The sequence below is a fragment of the Babjeviella inositovora genome (genome assembly GCF_001661335.1).
Source record: "Babjeviella inositovora NRRL Y-12698 unplaced genomic scaffold BABINscaffold_1, whole genome shotgun sequence".
Lineage (NCBI taxonomy): Eukaryota > Fungi > Ascomycota > Pichiomycetes > Serinales > Babjeviella > Babjeviella inositovora.
The window spans coordinates 486,013-510,043 of NW_017566838.1; the positions used below are offsets into that span (position 1 = coordinate 486,013).

The 24,031-nt window shown below is 48.2% G+C and overlaps 10 protein-coding genes and 1 non-coding gene across 11 annotated transcripts; 4 read left to right on the forward strand and 7 right to left on the reverse strand.

Annotated features, from left to right (window-relative positions):
* Positions 1-737: 737 nt before the first annotated feature.
* On the reverse strand, positions 738-1,265 carry MED19 (Med19p; the record flags this gene model as incomplete). Its single annotated transcript, XM_019130230.1, has 1 exon — positions 738-1,265. One exon carries the CDS (start codon positions 1,263-1,265, stop codon positions 738-740), a length of 528 nt encoding a protein of 175 aa, XP_018987693.1.
* A 486-nt stretch (positions 1,266-1,751) lies between these two features.
* Positions 1,752-2,106, reverse strand: BABINDRAFT_71105 (uncharacterized protein). Its single transcript, XM_019132565.1, has one exon. The coding sequence runs from the start codon at positions 1,968-1,970 to the stop codon at positions 1,788-1,790; it is 183 nt and encodes a 60-aa protein (XP_018987694.1). The 5' UTR covers positions 1,971-2,106; the 3' UTR covers positions 1,752-1,787.
* RPL32 (60S ribosomal protein eL32) lies at positions 1,812-2,733 on the forward strand. Its single transcript, XM_019127389.1, has one exon. It carries the CDS (start codon positions 2,243-2,245, stop codon positions 2,636-2,638), a length of 396 nt encoding a protein of 131 aa, XP_018987695.1. The 5' UTR covers positions 1,812-2,242; the 3' UTR covers positions 2,639-2,733.
* Positions 2,734-3,099: 366 nt separating this feature from the next.
* On the reverse strand, positions 3,100-10,907 carry FMP27 (Fmp27p). Its single transcript, XM_019127390.1, has one exon. The coding sequence runs from the start codon at positions 10,849-10,851 to the stop codon at positions 3,223-3,225; it is 7,629 nt and encodes a 2,542-aa protein (XP_018987696.1). The 5' UTR covers positions 10,852-10,907; the 3' UTR covers positions 3,100-3,222.
* A 194-nt stretch (positions 10,908-11,101) lies between these two features.
* On the forward strand, positions 11,102-11,425 carry BABINDRAFT_158979 (uncharacterized protein). Its single transcript, XM_019127391.1, has one exon. The coding sequence runs from the start codon at positions 11,151-11,153 to the stop codon at positions 11,310-11,312; it is 162 nt and encodes a 53-aa protein (XP_018987697.1). The 5' UTR covers positions 11,102-11,150; the 3' UTR covers positions 11,313-11,425.
* Positions 11,426-11,885: 460 nt separating this feature from the next.
* TIF3 (Tif3p) lies at positions 11,886-13,160 on the reverse strand (the record flags this gene model as incomplete). Its single annotated transcript, XM_019130685.1, has 1 exon — positions 11,886-13,160. The coding sequence occupies one exon, from the start codon at positions 13,158-13,160 to the stop codon at positions 11,886-11,888; it is 1,275 nt and encodes a 424-aa protein (XP_018987698.1).
* Positions 13,161-13,905: 745 nt separating this feature from the next.
* On the reverse strand, positions 13,906-15,724 carry BABINDRAFT_158980 (SAGA complex subunit). Its single transcript, XM_019127392.1, has one exon. The coding sequence runs from the start codon at positions 15,689-15,691 to the stop codon at positions 14,087-14,089; it is 1,605 nt and encodes a 534-aa protein (XP_018987699.1). The 5' UTR covers positions 15,692-15,724; the 3' UTR covers positions 13,906-14,086.
* Positions 15,725-15,894: 170 nt separating this feature from the next.
* BABINDRAFT_t52 lies at positions 15,895-15,968 on the reverse strand. Its single transcript has one exon. It is a non-coding gene; the product is annotated as a tRNA-Val (tRNA).
* A 959-nt stretch (positions 15,969-16,927) lies between these two features.
* BABINDRAFT_158981 (uncharacterized protein) lies at positions 16,928-18,196 on the forward strand. The gene has a single exon (XM_019127393.1). It carries the CDS (start codon positions 17,017-17,019, stop codon positions 17,845-17,847), a length of 831 nt encoding a protein of 276 aa, XP_018987700.1. The 5' UTR covers positions 16,928-17,016; the 3' UTR covers positions 17,848-18,196.
* Positions 18,197-19,741: 1,545 nt separating this feature from the next.
* On the forward strand, positions 19,742-21,516 carry PHO89 (Pho89p; the record flags this gene model as incomplete). Its single annotated transcript, XM_019132246.1, has 2 exons — positions 19,742-20,642; positions 20,703-21,516. 2 exons carry the CDS (start codon positions 19,742-19,744, stop codon positions 21,485-21,487), a joined length of 1,686 nt encoding a protein of 561 aa, XP_018987701.1. The 3' UTR covers positions 21,488-21,516.
* A 355-nt stretch (positions 21,517-21,871) lies between these two features.
* Positions 21,872-23,167, reverse strand: BABINDRAFT_158982 (uncharacterized protein). Its single transcript, XM_019127394.1, has one exon. It carries the CDS (start codon positions 22,931-22,933, stop codon positions 22,358-22,360), a length of 576 nt encoding a protein of 191 aa, XP_018987702.1. The 5' UTR covers positions 22,934-23,167; the 3' UTR covers positions 21,872-22,357.
* Positions 23,168-24,031: the final 864 nt, after the last annotated feature.

Consider the following 24,031-nt stretch of genomic DNA (forward strand, 5'->3'; position numbering starts at 1 on the left):
CCTGAAGGGATGCTTGAGTCACGTCGCTCGGTTCCCGTGGAGGACGGCCTGTCCGACATAGGATTAAAAGAAGCGAAAGCCACAGTGTACCATACAAGCATGTTGGATTTTGTTGATAGTTCGGAGCTTCCTTCCCATGAGGAACTAGTCCCCTCGGTCCAGACATCTTCTGTTTCTCCTCCGTTGGGGATAGCCGTTGTGACCACTTCGCTCGGCCAGTTATCTGTCTCGGATAAGCGTTGGCCCAGCAAGAAGCCAAAGAGACATAATCACTTGGGTATCAATCCTGTTGCAAGCCTGTTGGGCGATTTTTAATGCAAATGCTTTGAATATTGGCGAGGCTGTTTTAATGCGGTTTTTTTTTCGCTTAATTCATACTGCCCTCTCTTCTTGTTGGGTAGTTCCTTAAAACACGCTACATATACCCTCCATTATAATAAAACAACCTTGATTAAAACCTAACAACCGGAAACAATAAATAAACAAGTGAAAATGGAAAGGAAAGGTGAAATGAAAATGAAAATAAAAATGCAAAAGCGAAAATGACGGCCCTAAAATGAGAAAATGTCAAGTGTTGGAAAATAGAGTACCAGGTGGAATATACGAGCATTTGAATTAAAACGAACGTAACGGTCCAGTAGTAGGCTCTGGCCGGCGACAAGTTCGTCGAAGAGGGCATGAGAGTTGAGTGCTACCACTTCCCATCCTAGGGGTCAAATGGAAGTCGAGCAGCTAATTCAAACATGCACTCTCTTACTCTCTTCAGGGTACCCTCCAAGCTTCTTTCTCTTCTTCAAGTCGCTATCCATGCCCGCGACACCAACTCCATTCAGCATGCTATCGTCCATCGCCAATTCAGCCACATCGAAGCCCGGAATACCCTCATGAGCGTTTGTTTTCTGGAACTGTAGCGCCCTTAGCAAGGTCTTTTGTCCTTCTTCAGCACTGAACTTCTTAATCACAACCGGTGGCATGCCTTGTTCCACCTTGGTTGGTTGGAAAATAATCCCAGATAAGTTGCGCTCCTTGGGGATCTGGTGTTTCCCCGGGAGATCCATCACATGTCCCTTATACGACTTCCTCAACTTGACTCCCTTTGATCCATCGGCATTGAATCGAGCAACAGAATCTGCCAAGTCCGTCAAGGAGTACAAAGACAAGAGGTCCTGGTTGAGCAGCGGAGCTGTCGGCTTGATAACGAACGACGAAACCAAATGGTAGTCATGTGTCTTGTCCGACGGAACAAAAGGCTCTTCGGAAGGCATCTTTGGTGTAGTATACCTAAGTATTCGATATAGTCTGCGCAACTCTTATCTCACACGCCTTATGGGGTAATCGATACTCCAAATGAAGCAACACAGAATAAACAGGGTTGATTATCACGTGGGGATATTTAGTGTGTGACAGGCACGTGATATATTTTAGGGCACAAGTCTCAAATGCTGCAGGTCTTAGTCTTGAAATCACAGTCACAGTAAAATATTTTTTTGTTGAGATATTTCACTTCTCCCCCCCATGCAGTGAAAAAAACCCCCGCCACACCTTAAGCTAGTCGCGAACGGGAAAACACCGGTGTGTATATCCTGCATATTATATTACTACAGGATATTTTTCAGAGAGAAAAAAGAAATTTTTCGTGTGCCGCACAACCAGGAAGAAAATTTTGCGCGTGCGAGCCCTGGGGTCTCATAGTATCCACACTGAGTGGCAGTAGTGGGAGGCCGTTAGTGGGCTGCCATTCCAAGGTGGGAGAGCAGGAGTCGGAAGATATACTTGAAAACTACGGTCTAATATAAGAGGTGTAACCTAATCTTTTGGGTTTTAAAAGGTCGTATATCAATAATCAAAAGTATGTGACCATACTGTGCAATGGAACGACGTATTATACCTGTCAAACAAGCAAAAAGCAAACTAGCGAGGAGCCAAGAACAAGAAACCATCCAATTGTGAAAAGTGCTCGAATGAATCATTGCAGACTATTGCTTAGGTGGCGGAATCGGTTACCAAAAGGTGCTATCAGGATGAATGGATCGCTGCTTATGGGGCGCAACTTCTGTTCGTATGGCACAACCTCAGTACAGCTTGGAAAATTTTCACCCCAGTACGATTCCAGCTTGTGCGTCCCTCGGTCGAACCAGCCAGTCCAAAATAAACTTGTTCTCTCCTGTCCTTAGCTTTTTGCATTGTCAGATAATACGTTTGTTCATACTCCAAGCTACGAATTAATACTAACAACCTCTAGATGGCTGCCTCTTTACCACACCCAAAGATTGTTAAGAAGCACTCCAAGAAGTTCAAGAGACATCACTCTGACAGATACCACCGTGTGTCCGAGAACTGGAGAAAGCAGAAGGGTATCGATTCTTGTGTCAGAAGAAGATTCAGAGGTACCATTTCCCAGCCAAAGATCGGTTACGGTTCTAACAACAGAACCAAGCACATGGCTCCATCTGGTCACAAGACCTTCTTGGTTAACAACGTCAAGTCCTTAGACTTGTTGTTGTTGCACACCAAGACCTACGCTGCCGAAATCGCCCACAACGTTTCTGCCAGAAACAGAGTTGAAATCTTGGCCAAGGCCAAGGCTTTCGGCTTGAAGGTCACCAACCCAAAGGGTCGTCTCGCTTTGGAAGCTTAAATCAAATCCGAAACTTAATTCTTCACAATATTTTATTGTTTTAATGATTTAATACTTTAAACAGTTTATGTTTGGTTTTGTATATTTTAACAGCGACTCGCTTCTACGTAAAACTGACTGTAGCTGTGTCAAGACAAGGACTGAAGCGTAAATACCTCTCTGGGTCATTACTCTTTGTCGCAAAGGGTATGGAGGTATATGCAAGTTTTGAGGAGTTTACTTCTCAAGTTCCAAGTACACTGAGAAACGTTGTCCATGGTCGGCATCTTTGATGAAAGTCCCCCGGGACAATGATTAATCCCTGAGCCAACAAGATGTTGGTATCTCTTCTGGAACCGAGTGTATGTAGTGCAGCACTATCATTCGGTCAATAAATGTGAGCTGGAAATCTTGCACGTACTGAATATAAATTGGTATAATTTAGCAGCTCACCTACTCGACTGCTTCTAGAGTGAAAGGATCTCTCATTTTATAATCTATTCGAATTTATTTTGAACTATACATATCTTTCATCCCGTCAGCTCAGCCCGGAGGCATAAGTTATAGACCACCCATAATAAGTCTTGACTCAAAGATCAGAGTTGTCACGCATTTGTAAAAACCTTCGCTTCGGTAGTCTTTACTTCGGTAGTCTTCATTCCGGTGGAATTCACTTCGGTGGTCTTCGCTTTGGTAGTCTTTGCTTCGGCTGCCCCCACTTCGGTAGTCTTTGCTTCAGTTGCCTCCACTTCGGCTGCCATTGCAGTTGTCTCCGGCCCCAGCTCTACCTCTGACTTATCCCCAACCAAATCCATCGCTCGGGTAAAGTTTGCGTAGTTTGTCAATGGCTTCGCGTGTGCCATCACCTTTTTCGTCCTGTTGTGGATCTTCATCTTGTTCCCCAAGATCTTCCCTGTTTGGGCAAGCAAAGCCTTGATCACATACTTCTTAAGCTCTAGAGCGATGTCCAATAATGTCCAGAGCTTATTTGCAAACGCAAACTCTGGAAGGTTCAATAACAAGCCATGCACGTTTACCATCCGCTTGATACCACTCACACCGTTGTAAGAGAGTTTCAACGTCATCGGAAACACTTTCAAGTGGATGATGGACATGTAGCTTGACGCACGCTGCATCATCTCGTCCACTTCATCGCCAAGCTCCTCGTCCATCCTCGTTATGGACGCGTCGCCAAGCTGCGATAAGTTCTTGTAGCCTGACGAGCCTGAAGTGGCGGACTTTTCCGGAGAGTGACCACTTCCGTCCTCGGGGCGAAGTCTTAAACGACTCTCCCGGTGCTCTGGCTTTCCTATGAGATCCGCTTCTAACGACTTCGGATCAGACTTGGCAAGCAACGGGCTTTCGCCCAATTTATCGTCATCCGTCTGGAAGATGTATCGAACTAACTTCTCGCCCATTTCCTGTTCAAGCTCCACGCTGAGGGGCTCTGCCTTGATCACAAAGTCCTTCACGATCTGGATCCCCCCAACGGTCTTGCCCAAATCCCACCGCACCTCAACCATGTTCTTATCCCGAAGGTACTCCGTGGTGTCCATCGACTGAACTGAAGCGTTGTCTTCTAAGGGGATAAACGGACGGAGAAGATCGGGGTAGTAGGTGCTTGGGGCAAGGTTGATGGCCTGCATCACACCGATGGTCACGCTGTTTCGGTTGGATCCGTCGGAGTTCTCTACGCGCTGAAACGCAGCGCGGGCAATAGCTAAGTCCACGAACGAATGACTGGTCTCGTCCAACATATGGAGGATGATCAGGTCCGCGCAGATATTCCACTCCAACAGCTCGCTGTTCGCCTGGTTGCCCATCGTAATCGCCTTCATGAGGAGGTATAACTCAGCCAAGATGTTGAGCTGCTCCATGGAGATGGTGGTGTAGTCGTTGAGCTGCTCATTATCAAGACAGTGCTGGCGGAAATTGTAGTTGTTGGCCATCTTACGCAATGCTTGGAATGAAAATACCAACAGCCGAATCTTGGTCGGGATGGCCTGGAGGTCGTTGAGGTCAATCAGGAGAGAGAGCTTGGCTAGGCGCTCGCTAAGCTCGTCCAGCATAGGCTCTGAGTAGATGAGGAGATCTAAAATGAGAAGATAGAGCGTGAAGTACTGTTTTGAGGTGCACGACACAACCACACGGGGAATATCCACCGACATCCGACTCCGGGCGGAGTCGGAATCAGAGGTTGTATCGGCATCCTGGGGGTTCCTTTCCCTGGAGGCCTTCTTCCGGATCTTTGTTTGGGCGCTCACAAGAGCATTCACCTGGTCATATCGAAGCATTATCGAGGTCTGCTCAATAAGTAAATGCTGCGCATGGATCGCCTGGTCCGAGAACACTCGCAGATCCAACCACGGCGGCCATTTGTCACTGCTGCCATAGCCGTCGCTCTGGCACAACTTCTCGCCGGCCTCCCTCGGCAAGAGGTAGATCGTGGCATCGTGGAGCATCACGCCGAAACGTTTCTCCACCACTTTGTCGTTAATCAATATCGCAATCAGCGGTTTCTCGAGCACTGCCACGATCTTCACCTCTATAAGCGGTGAAATAACGTTAATAGACGCATCTGGCGTCGCGATACTCGTGAGCTGGATCTGCGGAGAAATAAGTTGAATCAATATCTCATCCTCAAACACCTGGTCAGCCAAAACCTCACGGAGAGCTGTGTTGAAGCCGGCGAGACGATCTGCGCAAGTGGGCTCCATGTGATCAGTGACCGTGTTCGGAGAGGAGTCACCAGAATTGGACGAGTTGAGGGAGCTGGTATCATTGATCATACCCATAATAAGGGTCTCCTGACGCGTCATCTTACGCTGCACCACCAGTTGCATATCCTGGAACGCGTCGTGCTTGAGGAAGCTGAATATGGCTCCGCGAAGTTTGATGTAGTGGACAAACTTGTAGAGCAAGTTACGGGTCTCATTATCCCATTTGAGGAGGATGTCATGGAGCGTAAACCGGTTCTGGAACGCGTCGGCGTTGTCCGTGTGAGAGCTGATACTCTCCGACAGAGCAGACTCAAAATCGGCAGATCCAGTCCCTGTCACCTTCACACCTCCAGTCGTTTCTTCACATTCAGTATCCGCAGCTTGGAGGTCAATGGCTTGATCGGCCTGAGCATGCCTTTCTGGAGCTTGAGCCACTGCATCTATGGTAGTGGTTCGTGCGGCTTCGCCCGTTTCGGCCGCCTTTGCAGATCCGGTTCTTGCAGATTCTGTATGAGGTACTTCTGGCAGGATTTCCCGCACCCTATCATTGTCTTGTTCGCGGCTAGCACAGCCTTTGTTATCGCCAATTAAGCATTCGTGTAGAGGCTCGCTCCCCAAAGGCTTACCGTCGGGCTTGCTGCGCAGCGGCACGTCGCAAACGTACACCATCCGCGGCACTAACATCAACGGCAACACACGCACGCGACGTGCATGGCCTGCGACCGATGGTTGGAGAAATTCCTCAAAGTCTGCTGCCTCGACCCAGTCGGAGCTGTCGTCAGAGCTTTCACCAGAACCCTCGGAGCTGCCACCCGGACTCAGCACCGCCTCGACCAATCTCACGTCAATTTTCTTCACGTCCACTTGCCCTACATTGAGTATCATCTTCATCACCTTCTTGTTTCGTCCCAATGCCTCGTGGTGCTCTACCGCTGCTTCCTTGCGCTGGTGCAAGTCAATGGTGAGCGCCTCGACACGACCCTTCACCCCGATGCACATGTGGTCGCCTGCGATCGTATCCTGGTCATGGTACATGAGCAGAACAGTGATTGGGGCGATAACAAACTGGAACTTGAACGTCGCTAAGCGCTCCGAGAGCGCAGTTGTCAGCGGCGGCAGTCCAAAAAGGCGGCCCTGGCGAACGGGCAAATCCATGTTACCCGCAAACAAATGCCACCAGTCTATGAACTGCCGCAACGACCGTGGCGACAAGCTGATGGCGTTACGGCTTGTTGGTCCATCGGCAGTGACGGTAATCGCCATGTGGACGTATTCACTGCGGAACCCTGCGTACGCGTCGTGACCCTCAGGCACAAGGGCCGGGTTGCAAAGCTGCAATTTATGGAACGGGACGGATTCAAACGTCCGACCTTCCGCGGCGTTGCGCTCAAACATGTACCCGAGTCCGAAGAAGATCCCTCCAGTGAGTACCACACAGGTCTTAGCACCAACTATTGGCGGCGCGCGCCCCGCAAGCGCCATATCCGCATGAAGGAAATATGCAAACGTGGAGTTGAGGAACGCACGCGTGGTGGGTACGAGCACAGCCTTGTCGGTCTCACGACACCACACCAACAACGGCTGTGCGAGGTGGTTAGGCACTGTCCAGTTGACCTCGTCTGCACGTACCCCAAGGAAATCGCGCAGATCGTCGGTAGAGTTGATATCAACGCGCACGTCGCGCACAAACCCGAGTGTGAAGCCACCAGCAGTCCCAAGCAATGCGTACGGGTCGCGTGAGCCTTTGAGGTGGATGTGCAACTCGTTTGCTACTTCTAACTCGAACCGCCCGTGCACGAGCTGGCGCATTTTGTCCCACACCCCCACTTTTGGCGAGCGGTCCACTGGGGGCTTGGTAACGTTGTCAAAGCTCAACAGAAGCTGCTTCAATGCCGCCCGGTACGCGACCCCCCATGTGCCGGCTGCTGGCCGTTGTGTGTCGATGCGCGCCGCCATATCCATAAAACACCACATTGGAGCGAGCGTACGAGGAATCACCGTCGACACAAGAGAAGCCATCTCGGCTGTCCTATCACACACCGGCACCAACGGCACCCACACGTCACGCATGTTCTTGGGGTCACTGTCGAACTTCTCGCCCAACACGAGGTGGCCCTTAACCGAGAGCGCTGCCGCTGCGCGTGGCACCCAGAAAAGAGGCAAGGGATAGTCTCGGATGTGCCCACGAGCCTCTTGCGCCGTGAGCTCCACGTACATCGGCACGAGCAATGTCCAGGGCGTGTCGTCCGGGAGGCCTTGCCCCATGCGATAGAGGAAGTACCGAAGGTCTGCGAATTGGGGCTCGCTCAACCGCACATCGACCTCTGCGAGTGCAACTGAGAGGAGCGGCGCAAGGGGCGCGGGCGCCAACACATCGCGCGCAAACACCGGCGCAAGTCTGGCCTCTCCACCATACAAGTATTTTACGTTGCGTATGCTCTCTGCGCGTGACTTAGCCTTAAACGCCCGTACGCGGCGGATCCATGACCGCGAGAAGTACGCCATCAATGTGGCGTGTTGTGGGGTATTTTCGTCAGCGGTCCTGAGCGCAAGTTGGCGGAGCTTCTCGGTGCGCTGTGCCTGCTCAAGTAACCCTAACTGGAAGATCCCATTCAACTCACTCTCGAACGGATCATCCTCCACAGCCATCATCACTTTTGCTGTATGGAGTGCCACGTCAGGAAGCTGTACCGCCAGTTCAATCTCCAGCTGGACAACCAGCTCAACGTTATCATGGCCCAACGAGTATACGAGCTGCTTGGCCACCTTTGCCGTGAGCGCAAGCAGGTCAAAGAGTCGATAGAGGCGGAGCTGGTTTGGCATCACGATACGAATCGCTGCGGTGCGCACATCGATACTTGGCGGCTGTTTTTTCGTGTCGATGGTTGCCTCAGCAGCGTCTACACACGCTAACCGTGTCCAGAAGCCGGGAACCGTCGGAGACTCAAGGAGTAAGCGCACAAACTGCACCGCCACCTCGGCCGGACGGCCTTCACGGATACACGCATGGGCTTCAGAAACCTGGATGCGCATCTTGAGCAGCTCGGAGAACTCAAGAACCACATCCAACTCCGCAACCGTGACATTCACACGCAATAGTAGCGGTATTGGATTGGAGTGAATAGTATTGCCAAGCGCTGCGAGCGCTGTGGCCTCGCGGAGCGGCCCCACGACCGTGGCCTGGAGTAAGCTGGCCGCACCCACCATCACAAAGAGACAGTACACGCTGTAGTAGCTCTCGACACGAGAAACTTCCACGTCGAGGGTCAAGCGCCGCGAAGAGGGAGGGCCATTCGGGTGATATTCTACCGTTTGCTTCGATCCCTCGTTAATGTTTTCCGGATAGAACTCCAACGTTACGTTAGGAACCCGTAAGAACTTCTCGTACTTTGCTGTAGCCAGTGTGTTTTCATATACCGGCACGATCGCAAGGCCCCGCGTCTGCACCTTCACCCCCCATGGAAGGCTAGAGCCCTCGGCCTCTTTGGTAAGCTGTGCGTCAACCTCTGCAATTTTGCATGCCACGCTGCCAGTTGCCCCAGCGGAGGTTATGGCGGGGTCGAACACAGACTTGGATCCAAGCACGATGTCCACCTGTGTCACCGAAATGGTGGCGGTTTCGAGCCATGGAGGGAGCTCGCCGAATCGGTCGTCGACGCTAGGGCTCTGGAGCGTCTGAAGCTCATCGGGCACGCTGAACGCATCGGAGGCTTTGAGTATGCGGAATTCTCTCAGTGTCTCGGTGAGAAGCCGTGAAATGCCGAGCAAGACAGGGATGGCACAGAGGTCAACCCTGACACCGGTGACTGTTACATCCACGCGCGTTGCGAACCGCCCGCTCTTCTGGGAAACACCGCGCACACCGAGGTTCTGGATGTGGAGGATGTCTGCGAGATGGGTGTCATTTTCACGGTACCCCAAACGAACGTTCAACACGTCAAGAGAAGTCTCGTAGCGTCCGCCGCGCGAACCGATCTGGAGACTGAGTAACGCGAGCGAGAGCTTTGTGAGACGCAAGGTGTCGGAACGATGTTTGATGATGAGCGCTGGTTGCTCAAGTGTCAATTTCACGTTGACAACAGGAAGCAGAGATGATGCCATAGCCAAAGCGGAGGGCATAGCTGCACTCCGAGGAATATCCCAATCCGAAGTTCCTTTCCCTGGCTTTCCCATCTTGTAGAGTTGGTAGCGTTGGACCAAAACACCGTTGAACACGGCCAAGGCGAGAGCTGCCGTGGAAAGGTCCACAGTCGGACTGGAGACGGAGGCGGCACCCACGACACGGCACGCGGCCCAGCCGCTATCGTACCTTAAATGAACACCGAACTGCTGCCAGAAGTTCGACTGGATAGAAAGGCTGAGGCTGGGGATGGCAGCGAGCGGCACACGCTGCGGTTTCTTGCCTGGAATACGATGCCATAAGTTGAGCTGCACGAGTGACGAAGTGGATACCACCTGGGATGCACGCTCATCTAGACGGAAGTGGAGGTCATAGCCGGGGGAGAGAGGGTCTAGGTGCTTGTGCGTGGTGGAACTGGACTTCACTCTGAACTGGAGGAAGTGGTTCAAGGAGTCGGTGAGACCAGCCTCGACGGAATGGAAGTTGGAAAGGAATGGAATATCGTCCACCTTAATGTTTTCCAAGTGGAAGGTGACCTCATCAATGGAGGTTTCAAGGAGTTCCAACCACATAGCCATAGAATCAAGATCTGAGGCTGGGCGAAGCTCTGAGTCCTGTGGCCCAGTATTGGCATGTAGTTCAAAGTCCTTCGAGTGGGGCTGTAGATCGGAGCTCTTTGGAGGGGATTGAATCTCTACTTGAGGCTCATTTATCTTAAGTAAGGTCGCCAACGACGCTGTCAACTTGAACACGAACACACGCACCTTCGTTCTGGAGAGTACCCCGGTCTTCCGGTCGATTAATGTGGACACCTCGAGCCGGAGAGTATCCAAGTACTGCCCGCTCCACTCAACCTGACTCAACAAAGTACTAAGACTGAGTTTCCAGGAATTATCGACTGTCGCATGGTCTAGGGCACTCACTTCGAGCCGATAAGCTGTGACTGGTGGAAGCTTCCCCACCAACACAGACGTGTCCTTCAAGAGAATCTTGGTGGCTGGCAAGTGGGCGAGCAAGAACTGCACTATCGCTCGGCCCTCCCTTGGATAAATCGAAAGGACAGGTATGGGTTTCTGGGCGTTCTCCATAGAGTCTGGATTATTCTGATTCGTATTGGTCGAGACGTGCACCACAATGTGGGTGCTGTCCGCCACAAACTTGAGGCGCTCCTTGCGATCCCAGAGGTTTAGCCTGAGATAAAGGCTGCGGATATTGATGGAAACTCCTGGTTGGGTAATGGAAATGGAGCTCACCCGGAGCATGAATGGGTTGATGGAGCCAATGTATACCCCTGTAAAGGCGTACAACCCCCATTTGGCAAGGACTGCAAGGCCAACAAGTATTAGCGCCAGATAGGCCAAGTATGGCCAATAGGCACTTTCAAGCCCAAACATTTGGTCTTTTGGGATTTAGATGAACCAATTCCGGGAACTGTGAACGAGACACTTTTGTTATCCGCCACAGCCGGTGCCTCCCTCAAGGTATCCCTCCAGCTCGACGCATACGGCGGACATGTCCAGTGCATTACGTGCAGGCGGGCTTGCATGGTACAAAATACGCACAAAAGGTAAGAATGGGTAAGGCTATGTCCAGTGTTCAAGTTGATGTCAAACTTTCCAGAGAATCGTGGTTCATTATCTTAGGATTTAACATGTTTAAATTCCAAGATAATGGACTACTAAGGCCATAAGGGATGGTGAAGTTGGCGGCTGGTCCTGATGAGTCCAGCAATGCATACGCTATATGCAGTTTAGATCTACGGGGAGAGGAACAATTAGCTACAAGCCCCACGGAGCTCAGCGTTGTTGAATATAATAAGGGAAATGCCAGTTTTGCTTGGCAAGGAATAATCTGAGTAGAGTTATCCTTTGGACCATCGGCTGCAGACAATTTGGCCCAAGTTAGGGGCAGTTCAGGCTACTGGGAAATAGACTGTCATCGACAAATAGGGCATCTTTTCCATAACGTGTTGGTGTTATACTTTGTGTCCTAGGCTGGACACTTCATATTCTGATATATGCCTGGGACAGGCAAAATTCCTAAACTTATAATCCTTTCTCTTTTTGTAATATGGTCATTACCGCCTAGGATAGGGTATATTTCATAATAAATAGGCATAGAGTAAGGACTGTGACTCTATATACTGCGGGGTACTGACACTAGCCTGTCGTCTATGTATGACTGGTAGTGTTTGCGGTGTGATACACACGGTGGGCCAACCCTTTTAACGGCCCCGGTCTCTGCACGAAAGATTAGCTAAACTCATACTGTAGCCGGATTTCCCGTCCAGCTGAACCACAAAATGCCAATTATCTTGTTTCCATCGTACTGGTAACCAAAACTACACCTATCTAATTAAACCTTTTTTATTCTCGGCAGCATCTATATACGATAGGGAAACGCTTCAGATCACCCTTAAAATACACGATTATTTCTTAGAAACAACCTCCCAACCATCGGTGCCGACCTCGTTGATGGTCAAGGCAGCGGCAGCCTTTTCCAACTCGGTCTGCTGGACCTCCGGCTTGGTCTGCTGGATCTCAGCAGCCTCCTCGGTTTCGTCGCCAGAGACAGACAAGGCGTTGAAGGCAGACTTATGGGTCTGTAGAATCTTTTCCTCATTCTTCTGAGCAGCTGCCCTCTTCGGAGGCAAAGTCTCGCCACGCTTCCAGTCCATGGTAGCAACTGGCTTATCGGCACGAGGCTTGAACTCTCTCTTCTCTCTCGGCGGTAATGGACCAGATCTAGGGGCAGACCAGTCAAAGACTGGTTCTTCTCTCTTTGGCTTGCGCTCGAAGTCATCGTCTCTGTTTTCTCTTCTGAAACCGCCCTCTCTTGGTGGTAATGGTCCTCTGGAAGCGGACCAGTCGACGTTAGGATCCTCTCTTCTTGGCTTGCGCTCGAAGCCCTCGCCTTCCTCTCTTTTAAAGCCACCTTCTCTTCTGAACTCGCCTTCTCTTGGAGGCAATGGGCCACTTCTAGAGGCAGACCAGTCGATTTCTGGCTCCTCTCTTCTTGGCTTACGTTCGAAGCCCTCGCCTTCCTCCCTTCTGAAGCCTCCCTCTCTGTCCTCTCTTCTGAAACCGCCTTCTCTTGGAGGCAATGGGCCCCTGGAGGCAGACCAGTCCACGTTTGGTTCCTCACGTCTTGGGCGGTCACCTCTATCGTTTCTGTCACCACCTCTGGATGCAAACCCTCCTCTCGCAGCACCCCAGTCTAATTCTTCTCTTTCTGGAGCAGCAACGGAGACAAAGACTCTTCTCTCACCCATGTTGACACCAGTAAGCTTCAAGGATTCCTCCAACAAGTCCCTGGATGGGAAGGTGATGAAACCAAACCCTCTCAACTTTCCAGTCATGGTGTCGATCGGCAAGCTGACCTCACCAACATCGGACTTAGGAACGTTCAACTGTCTAGCAAACCATTCGGCGATCTCTTCTTCGGTGATTTCCCAAGAAAGGTTGCTGACTTTGGCCTTGTATGGACCAGATTCTGGGATTGGGTACTCAACTCTCTCGCGGCGAGGCTCCTGGGAGGCAAAAGACTCGAAAGAGGTCTTCTGGCCGAACGGAGTGGCGGCGCTCTTGGTTGGGACGGAGATGGACGACATGTCGACATCATCATCGGCCCAGGACCCACCGAAACTGTCATCGGCGAGGAAGGACCCCAAGTCCATCTTCTTCATGTTCTTCTTTGGTGGCATGGTGAAAGTTATTGGTTGGAGAAGTGCTGGAGAGTGTAGGCCCAGGTGCGCCAGGTGTCGTTTTCTGTAAGATTTTTATATACCTGAAAATTTTTTGAGGAGTCCGGCTTAGGTAAGCAGCGCCACCACCACTGCGGCTATAGGGGCGCATCTCCACACTAGCCACAGCACAGGGCGAGCGGAGTGTCGAAGAGGGTCTTTAAAAGGGAGGAATAGAATTGATTCTTTGGTTCAACATATCCTATCTGATGTGAATTGCACTATGTTCTAGCTTTTGTTAATAAAAGAAAAATGGAGCTGGTGCGCAGTCTTTTCTCTGTAAGCCAAAGCACTGGTCAAAATTTAATACTGGCTGCATCCGTAGAGCAGAAATTTATAAATATTCATCACGTTAAGGGGGCTTTAATGTCAGTATATTTTAGTATTAGTCTTTTTCTTTTTAATGATAAACTGGTTCTTTAATGAAAAGGAAGTTCTCTGCCACGGTTTAGTGGTATTTCCAAATAGCTCTGTGGCCATAAAAAGGGTAGTCTCGAGTTTATGGGAATAAATCTCAAACATAATACCATCTATTTTAAATCAACTCGAGCACGGCAGTACCAGGAATTTTAACCATTGCACTAGGCAAGCCGATTACTGGTGGGGACTGCTTGGATGGGCATTATCCAGGCTAACTCCCTCAACCCTAATTGCTCTTTCAGTACATTTATCAACTCATTATATTGGGTTATTATAGCTGTAGGGCGGAGTTTTATATTTCTATTCTAACAAGTATTCACACCTACCTACCATTTTATCACTGCTTAGCCTCGGGGATTCCTTTGTGAATTCTCCCTCCTGGATATACTCAGGATAGAACCGCAATTTGATATATCCCACATTCCCTTTACATTACTCTATTTTTTTCATGCATCTAATCTGTTCTTCTATAGAACATTAATCTCGTACACTAACAACAACTCAGTGCTAACACCCAGCCAGCCACGGTTTCCACTCGCACTAATCATGAAGCGGCACGTCGGATCAACGTAGAGCGTCGACAAGACCCCGCCATGGTGCCCTGGAATGATCGAAAACGGTGTCTTCTTGGAGCCCAGATGGCGCCGCAAGTCGTACAAGCGGACATTATCCTGCGACCCACACAAAACGTGGGTGTTGTTGGGCATGATTTCGACAGTGGAGACGGCCCCAGAGACCAGTGGGAATCTTAGCGTCTTGGTCACGTTCGGAATGTTCAGCTTCAACGGCATCTTCAACGAGAACTCCTCAATGGTGCTATTTCTTCTCCCAGCGTAGATAAACTCTCCATCACCGGACCAGCACGCACTCATACACCACGGCGGGGTGTTCTTGGGTACCGCATAGTGGATGACCGGCTGGCTCGTACGGATGTCCCAGATATCGATGGCCCCATCAATAGATGACGACATGAAGATGTTCTGATCCACTAGCCTCACAGACTGTGGGGATTCCATTGCCGCTTTGACATCTTCGGGTGTTTTGTCCTCGCTCTCAAGTTTCACCTGCTCTGCATCGCTGGCATCCTCCTTATCAGAGTCGCCGAATAACGAATCAAGATCGTCATCCTTCTTTTCCTCTGTGGCATTATCCTCTGGGGCTAACACCAACGCGGTGCTACCGGTTGGCCTGTGCTTGATGCTCGATATCTGGCCCCCAGCGCCGCTGAAGTCCCTGATCTCGCTTCCAGTATTCAAGTCCCATTGCACAATGCTGCTATCCCACGAGCCAGACAAGAAACTCTTTTCGTCTCCTTCCAAGCTTAGTACACTGACAGTGCTCTTGTGTCTGCTAAAGTAGTGCTGGATGGATCCCTCAGAATGCCGTACCGTCTGTAATGTGATACCCCCGGACCTGAGCCCGGCCAATAGCCACAACGCGTTGCTCTCCACTGCGAGAGAGTACACGGGCGAGACCTGCGGCTCGTATGTGGCAGTATCCGCGAGGTTGCCGCGAAGAATCGGTTGTTCGTTTTCCCAGTACGACGTGACGACCCCGGCGTTGACGATGGAGTCCACGAGCGAGTGTCGCTGCGCCACCGTCAACGGGGACTTACCCTCAATCGTACCAATAAAGTCGATTTTCCGTATAAACCCGTCCTCACCACCCGTAAACAACCACTTGGGGCCAGCCGAAAGTGCAAGTGATTGAATCGCAGTGCTCTGCGCCACAGCAACGGTTGGTGTGTACTCGTAGCCGTTAGCTAGCTGAGCGTTGAGGTGCAACTTATCTCTGTAGTTTGTCGCCTTGAGCTTGGTTTCGCCGTCGCTGGCTGGCGAACCCCTCAGATCTTCGTCCTTGCGAGGCTCTTCCATGGCTATATCCGCATCGTCTGTATCTTCCTTTAGAACATCATCCTTGGCTGTGGCAAGCTGGGATTCATCTCCTTCCACCTTGGTCTCCTCCTCTTCTTCCTCCTCTTCCTCCTCCTCTTCTTCCTCTTCTTCTTCTTCCTCTTCCTCCTCATCCTCGTCGTCCTCCTCCTCATCTATTGGCTGGCTCGGAGCGTCCATTTCGACGTCTTCTTCCTGTTCGTCGTCCTGTTCGTCGTCGTCGATCTCCTGGTCGTTGAACAAATCGTCTTCCAAGTCCATGTTGTGTATGTAATGTCGTTTAGACTTGGGTCAATTGTGGAGTTCTGGTTGGTATTTATGAAATTTGTACACGGCTGGTGTCCGGTACAGAGGGAGATTTGGGTAGCGAAAAAAAGGTCAAATGATTTCGCCCAGGATCGAACTGGGGACGTACTGCGTGTTAAGCAGGTGCCATAACCAACTAGACCACGAAACCATCCGATACATCTTTTTGAATACGGTTAGCCCTGAGCATGGAATACTGTACTGATTCTGTGTCTTATTTATTTAACCAGCACTTTCAGGATATTACTTCTGTTAATATTTCTCAATAAATAGCTATACTGTATATATATAATCTAAGTCATATGTGCTGGGCTATAGTATATATCAATAATCTAGAATTCACGCACATTCATAAATTAGCTCTTAAAACAATTTACACAATCTACAAGAGTAAACAAAAGTTTACATTTATTCAATATATATATATATCAGATATTTGAGTATTTAGACAAATAATTGTTTTCAGGGATTTAATTAAGATACCAGTAGTTAAGATCAAATTAAGGAGCTATATACATATTTACCAAAATTGAATTATCTTCTTAATTGTGGCACCAATGGGTGCTACATGGCGGCATCGCGGCTGCTAGTGTCTGAAAAGTGCGAATTTTCGCTTCGTATTAGCATGAATTCGAAGGATAACGTACAGGAGCTGTCTACACTGGGATACGGCGAAGATACGTTCCTGTGAAGAACGGTTCATTTTCTACAAATGGGGCAGAAAATAGCCTACGGTAATAGTTACTTCAAAGCTTCAGACTTCATTGAAGCCCCAACCTCTCGCGATTTGCCTTCACCACAGGCCAAACCCCTATGTAACCAGATAACACTGTAGATCTCCACCCTTGCTTGCATGCGAAGGACAGAGTCACATCAGATAACTCATGCATATTAGATAGATACTATGAATAGTACTGCTTGTAAATTCATGGCCTTAAAAGATTTTTGATATATCAGCGAGCTAACTCACCTCCGGACTTGGATTCCGGGGCATTCCTATTGTTCCTGGCTTGTCACCTGCACATAACGTAAAAGGGACGTGATCGGATAACAGCGTCCCTGGAATTTTTCGCTCTGCATTGTTTACATTTAGCAGAGTTTTTGGCGTCACAAACACAGACCTCGTCTAGCAAACACGTAAGAACAAACACCGATCAGATCCCTCTCTTTTATAGCCTTATATTCCTTCTCTTTTAGCCATGACCAACAAATCTTCCGGACTGTTACTAGATCGTGAGATGGGGAAATTTGAGATCAACCAGACGGCCGATACTACTCCCAAGAAAAGCTTTCTTTCTCCATCCAAATCATATACACAAACATTCAAGACGCCTGTAGCACAGAAAACCGCTATATCCACGCCTTACAACGGAACAGAGACCCCGCTAGTCGCTAGTGACAAGGAAAACTGCTTGTCTGGGAACAAGCGAGGCCCTACCACTCCTATTACTCCTACTTTGGATACCTTGCGGACCAGCGTACCACGCAAGAGGCTCACCAAAATTGGTGACATCACTATTGACGAAGGGTTTCTGGACTCATCCATGGACACCAACATGCGCATGTGGACCAAATCGGCCGGTGGAAAGAAGCAAAAGGACAACCTGGTGAACCGCGGAGAGGGCGACGGGCTCAATAATTTGGTGCAAAGACTTGCTGATCTTGCAACCCCTACAAAAGCTACTTCCCCCTCTGCTCGTTCTGATTCGGATGTTGGGAAGACGCCGCCGACGGAAGGAAAGGTGAGACGAACACTGAGACATGCGCTCAGCTTTGGGGATTTGTTGTCCAAGTCTAATGTGGATATGGAACACTGGGATGCTTTGGGCGATGCTGAGTTGAAGATCGATTCGGATGAGGACTGGGTCTCGAACCGGAAACAGGTGTCTAATGCCAACTATCTTGAGTCAGTGGAAGCCAGGTACTGCTTGTGGAAAACCAGAGCGGAGTTGAAACGCTCCAAGGAATTGGTGGAGTTTTTGACGATGGAAAGAAAGTTTGCCTTGGAAGAGGCTCTTTGCCGTTCCTGACGATTGTTGCTAAAAAGATGATATACCAGGAACCTAGTGTGCAGAGGAGGCTTGATACGTCATGCTCTTTTAGAAGTCAACTCTGAGGGTACGTTATTTCTGGTTTCATAATCTGCTGGTAATGGAAAGTAACAAACTTCACCAAACGTCGTGCTAACAAGTCTTCTGACCTTACTCGGATTTTGAAGCCGCGCGACGTCATCCTCTTAGAGTTAGTTGATCTGATTCACCTATTTATCTTCTTTCCCACATGAAAGTGGGCTGTCTTTCCGTGACATTCTCCACTCAATATCCTTATCCCTTGACTGGTTCCTGATAAGTAATAGCTTGTAATTTATATCTGTATCACTGATGGTTTTGTAGGTCTACGGTACAGTCGGTAAATCCAAATTAACCGGGGCTTTTAGTCGATATGGTCACGAGATGCTTTCATACTAATGCTCTACCTAACCAACTTTACGGTAAGTGGCATGTCCAGGAAGCCTCATGAAAGATCAGAATGTAGTTCTCTAATCGGTACAGCGTTTGATACGGACCAAGCCATAGAATACAGATAAATAGTAGCCTAAGATCTTGTCTTGTTGGGGAGTAAGCCACGTGAGCTTATCCACCATGAACCTGGCCATGTGTGAAAGCAAGATCTCTTAGACCATTACCTGTATAGGTGTGAGTCTAGTCGTGTCCAGGAATGTCAACGATGTGCGGTAAACGGTCCAGTGGAATGGCCGGGGGCTGTCAGCGTGAGAAGAAAAAAATCCTACACCATATATTCTGAAAATCACAAAACCAAGCCTTTGTACCCCAGGGAAAACAAAGAAACAAGGATACAAACATATACGTAGAGGGGGCTGTGGATCCGTCGGTGGGTTAAAGAGAGCCACGTGAGCTTTATGAGCACGTTTTCTCTATTAATTAAACGCAGGCTTGGACCAGGGACATGCACGTCGTTATAATTTCGCAGCCCTAAAACCTGGATTCTCCAATCTCTTGGCGGAAAACTGGCCTCCACGAAGCTCTTTATTACCCGTTTTTTCGGTCTTATACATAACTAATTTACAGTTTGTATTTTCCAAACAAAGGGACAGCTTACAGAAAAACACCGAAGGGTGATAAAGAGCTTCGTGGGGATGTGATGGGTGGTGCGTTGTGACGTAGATCTTTTTGTTTATCCGTACAGCATATGTTCGGTGCGCTACAATCGCCGGAGAGGCTGTTGCAGAGAAAACATATAGCATTTGTCAGAATCTAAATAAAGTTTATACTGTAATTGAAACTATTTTTCGGGGACGGGGCAGGGCGTAATCTACCTAAGGGTCTATTGGGTCGCGCGAGCGTACCGGTAAAAACATGAACCAATAAATGTGAAAAGGTTACCGCCATACGCGGCGAAATTTTCGAACCAGCTCATAATAGCAGAGGTATAGACATGGAATCAAAGGTTAGAGTGGAATGTATATGACCGTATTTTTCTGCCCACGTTTTCTCGAAACGCCAAGTCTTCTCAAAAGGCAGCCACTAACAAATTTCTTAGCCTAACCTCACATGTGGTAACAGCACAGGAGTAATTCGCGGTTTGCCAAGGCTACCATACGATCTATGGTAGGGCTCTAATTAACAACTATTAGAAGTGGATTACCATACAACTTAATATCTTTCCAAGTTTTGCAGATTAATTAATGAATTCTTGGCGAACATGCAAGACAGCTTGCTTTCCGAGTGTATCTAAATAGAGGGCCACTCGGTAATTGTATAAATGAAACAAAAATCCACGATACAAAAAATCTATTTCCAGTAATATCTCAAGATAACAACAACCTAAGAAACCTTAACAGGAAACACTTACCCAGTTTTAGCTCTTTCCATCACTGACACATAAACAAGTGAACTCTGAAGGATGCAATTACAACAATTTGACTATATCTTCGCGATTGCGGTGATTTTCGCCTTCTTGGATGCCTGGAACATTGGTGCCAATGATGTTGCCAACTCTTTTGCCTCCTCTGTTTCCTCCAGAGCTTTGAAGTACTGGCAAGCGATGATTTTGGCCGCCATCTGCGAATTTTTGGGTGCCGTGTTAGCTGGTAGCAGAGTTGCGGATACGATTAGAAATAAGATCATGAATATCGAAAAGTTTGAGGAAGACCCAGCCGTTTTGATGTTAGCCATGGCTTGTGCTTTAGTCGGTTCTTCTACTTGGTTGACTATTGCTACCTCCATCGGTATGCCTGTTTCCACTACACACTCTATCGTTGGTGCTTCTATTGGTGCGGGTATTGCTTCTATCGGTGGGAAGAACATCCACTGGGGTTGGAACGGTGTTTCCCAGATCATTGCTTCCTGGTTCATTGCTCCATGTATCGCTGGTGGTTTTGCCTCCATTATCTTTTTGATCTCCAAGTTTGGTGTCTTGGAAAGAAAGCATGCCGTTCGTAATGGTTTATGGTTTGCTCCATGTCTCGTTTACTTGACCTTCAGCATTTTGACCATGTTGATTGTTTGGAAGGGTGCTCCAAATTTGAAGTTGAACAAGTTATCGGGTCAAACGATCATCTCATCCATCTTCGGAGTTGGTGCCGTTGCCACCACTTTGTATATGATCTTCGTATTCCCTGTTATGCAGAGAAAGTTGATCCACGAAGATTGGACTTTGAAGTGGTACGATGTGTTCAGAGGTCCAATCTACTACTTCAAGAGCATCGATTCTATCCCACCAATGCCAGAAGGCCACCTCTTGGTTATCGATTACTATAAGGGCCGTCGTGGTATCACCGAAACAACCGAAGCTGCCACTTCAGGTGCTAGCACCAGTGAAGAAGATGGCTTGAAGGAAGGCAATGCCATTGAGTTTACCGAAGAGGACTCCCTTGCTGTTCGTGAAACCTCTAACGTGAATGCTCCTGCTAAACTTGACACCGAGCCTAAGATGTCTACTCGCCAATTATGGTGGTACTTGTTCAAGCAGGGCCCAAGCCAATGGGGTCACTTGGGTTGGTTGATGCTCAAGCACGGATGGGACCAGGATATTATCAATTCCCAACTTTCTGAAAAGGATGCCTTGAGTGGTGACTTGGCTGGTATGCACTCCAGATCGAAGTTTTACGACAACAAATTGGAACACTTGTTCTCCTTGTTGCAAGCCATTACCGCCTGCACCATGTCCTTCGCCCACGGCTCTAACGATATCGCCAACGCCGCCGGTCCGTTATCTACTGTTTACACCGTGTGGAAAACTAACACTGCGGGCTCTAAGGCCGACGTTCCAATTTGGGTCTTGTGTTTCACCGCCGGATCCTTGGTTTTGGGTTGTTGGACTTACGGTTACAGAATCATGAAGAATTTGGGTAACAAGTTGATTTTACAATCCCCATCCCGTGGCTTTGCCATTGAATTGGGTGCCGCCATCACCACTGTCATGGCTACTCAATTGGGGATTCCAGTCTCCACCACTCAGAGTGCTGTCGGTGCTACCGTCTTTGTTGGCTTGTGTAACAAGGACTTCAAGGCTGTTAACTGGAGAATGGTTATCTGGTGTTACTTGGGGTGGTTAGTCACTTTACCATGCGCCGGGCTCGTGGCTGGTATCTTAATGGGGATTGTTCTCAACGCTCCTCACTTTGGTGGTGTCTACACCCTTCTGTAGGTATGGACAGAATAACCTTGACACATGTGTTACATTGCTTTTTAATATTTTCATTTTCTTCCTTTTGCAGTTCGTTTAAATACACCTTCGTTTAATTTTAGTTTTCTCATAAGCGAATTTCAGCAGCTATAAGCACAGATCCGCAATCCTTTAGAATTAATCGAATCCGTCACCTGTGAAAGTACCTCCACGTTCATCAAGATACTTCGCTCCACATATACCTGCTTTTACCAAGACCGGAAAAACATACCCTAATCATAAACTACCCAGAGCCATCTCTAAAGATGAGGAAATGACATGCTCCAAGGATTAGATTGGTGTCGCTACTCGCGGAATTGCCACAGGGGTATGTCCGCCACAGTGTTAGCTACAGAGAGAAGATTCGGTGATACACCAAGGGGGTAACATATTGGAAAGGAGGATAACTAGATAACGTGCTGTGAAATTTGTATATAATAATTGGAGATGCTTGCCTAAACCTTCGTGCTCCACTTGGAAATGACGATTAGGTACCACAAGAGCTGAATGCTTGCTTCTAGAAAACGAAACAAGTGATTAAGGAACTTCTAATAAGGACCGAATATTGCACGTACACTTGAACACTTAATGCGTGATTAAGAGTCAGTTGAATTTCAACGTCAAGCCATTCATGAAGTATTTCGTATGGTGCATCAAAAGCCGTTAACATAGTATTGTACCTGAATGCAACTTTTGTGCTTCCATATCTTGTCCATAGGCGGGTCTCTGTCAATGTATATTACCGTGAGATTCGAGCCCAGCGTACATCGTAGAAGAGAGGTAGCCTGTGTGTGACTTTAGTCCATGAATCAACTCCACAAGTACAATATTTATAGCATCTTCGTATCTTAGTTAACCGTTGCATAATCTGATAGGACACTTGGCCCTTGAATGGCCAGTTGAATTGCAATATGAACACGTCTTCTTGGACATCTTCTTCAAGTATCTAGGATTCGTTGGGTTTGGGGATTGTTGTAGAACGCCTCCATTTAGAAGCGGTGGCGAATTGGATGGTGTGAGCTTGAGTCGTGTCTCAAGTTGGTTAGCGAGCTCTAAGCCCGACTCATCCTTAACTAGTGGTGGTATCCTCTCAACTTTGGGGATTAATAAGTATGGAAATTTATCGATATGAGATATGTTCCAAATCTCCAGGTCGCAGCTTTGGCACTTTTGACTCTCTAGACATCTGCTGATTTCGAACAAGTCTGTCCGAGTGGACTGTCCATCTACCTGCGTTCCATAGGAGGGTTCTAGCTCCTTACCATGGGACTGCATTTGAGCTTTCAAAACGGCTGAATAGTACTCAACTTCATGGAGCTTTCTTTCATACTCTTTCTTCAACAAATCCAAGATTTTGTTCTTCTCATTGATGACTTTGGCAAGCTTATCGACTGAGTCAGATACTTGTGGAATATGGGCATTATTCATGATTATATGCTGCGTGTGACTTCTTTCGTTACACAATATGTCAAGGGATTTGTGCTGGATGTAGATAAGAGCCTCTGAAGATGTTTCAATCGGCAGAAAAGACCCTTGGTAGATTGAGAGCGTCTACACCTTGATTTTTCGTTATACATGCCCTGCATATAGGCCGTTTGGGACCCCACTACTCCTCTAACTCCACCCTGAACCAAACCGGGATGTATTATGCTTAGTAAACGGTCAAATTAGAAGATACGACGGCTCAAAGGCCTCCCAATGACAGACAAAGAATCCGAGGAAATTTTAACCATTATGGGCCAAAGTGCGGCGTTGGTTAAGAGCGATCTTCTAGAAAATATTCTGTCATGTGACCAGCTTGGCCGACATGCACACCGAGAATTCGGCCTGTCAAAAAAGCTCAGCTTCAAAATATAACACATGTTTAACGGTCTAAATACAGTAAATTACGGGGGAACGGCTGTTGAATTGTATGTCGACCGATACGGGGGTTCGTTCTGACGTCTGGAGCTCAATACCACGAAGTGAGTCCATTTTCCCGCGAAAAGACCTACAAATGCACAATTCGGATATAGCACGTGCGATATTAAATTTAAGGTATGGCGGAGAGAAAATTATTTTCAACCGCACGTGACCCGTAGGAAATACAAAACGATAAGCCGGAATGGAAAACTATTTCCGACTCCGAAGCAAGTGTGGTACCGAGCCGAAACCACTTCAAGGCTTTATTTCTCTTTCATTTGATATCGGAGCTAATTCTTCAACCAGTATCGTATCTATATCCGAAGTGAGGTCGAATAAGAGGAGGGTTGATACAGGATTGAGACCGCATGAGCTGATACAATTTAGGATAGATTTTTTGGTGGTATTCATTCCAGCCTTACGCTGATTACTAATGGCACTCTGAGCTATAAGCTATCCACATTACCACCGATGCCTCAAAGCGTCACGAGATTAACAGCTGCATAGGCGTTATTCTGATTGTGGATAAGGATTAGAAATTCCTCGACTAAAAACAAGCAAACACTCACAGGCTTTTTACAAAAATAGAATGTAACAAAATATAAAACTGTCCAAAAACCTCTA

Excerpts from the sequence above, each read along its gene's own strand:
- BABINDRAFT_158979 (XM_019127391.1), top strand. The coding sequence starts at position 11,151 with ATGGTGAAGTTGGCGGCTGGTCCTGATGAGTCCAGCAATGCATACGCT.
- RPL32 (XM_019127389.1), top strand. The coding sequence starts at position 2,243 with ATGGCTGCCTCTTTACCACACCCAAAGATTGTTAAGAAGCACTCCAAG.
- BABINDRAFT_158981 (XM_019127393.1), top strand. The coding sequence starts at position 17,017 with ATGACCAACAAATCTTCCGGACTGTTACTAGATCGTGAGATGGGGAAA.
- BABINDRAFT_71105 (XM_019132565.1), bottom strand. The coding sequence starts at position 1,970 with ATGATTCATTCGAGCACTTTTCACAATTGGATGGTTTCTTGTTCTTGG.
- FMP27 (XM_019127390.1), bottom strand. The coding sequence starts at position 10,851 with ATGTTTGGGCTTGAAAGTGCCTATTGGCCATACTTGGCCTATCTGGCG.
- BABINDRAFT_158980 (XM_019127392.1), bottom strand. The coding sequence starts at position 15,691 with ATGGACGCTCCGAGCCAGCCAATAGATGAGGAGGAGGACGACGAGGAT.
- BABINDRAFT_158982 (XM_019127394.1), bottom strand. The coding sequence starts at position 22,933 with ATGAATAATGCCCATATTCCACAAGTATCTGACTCAGTCGATAAGCTT.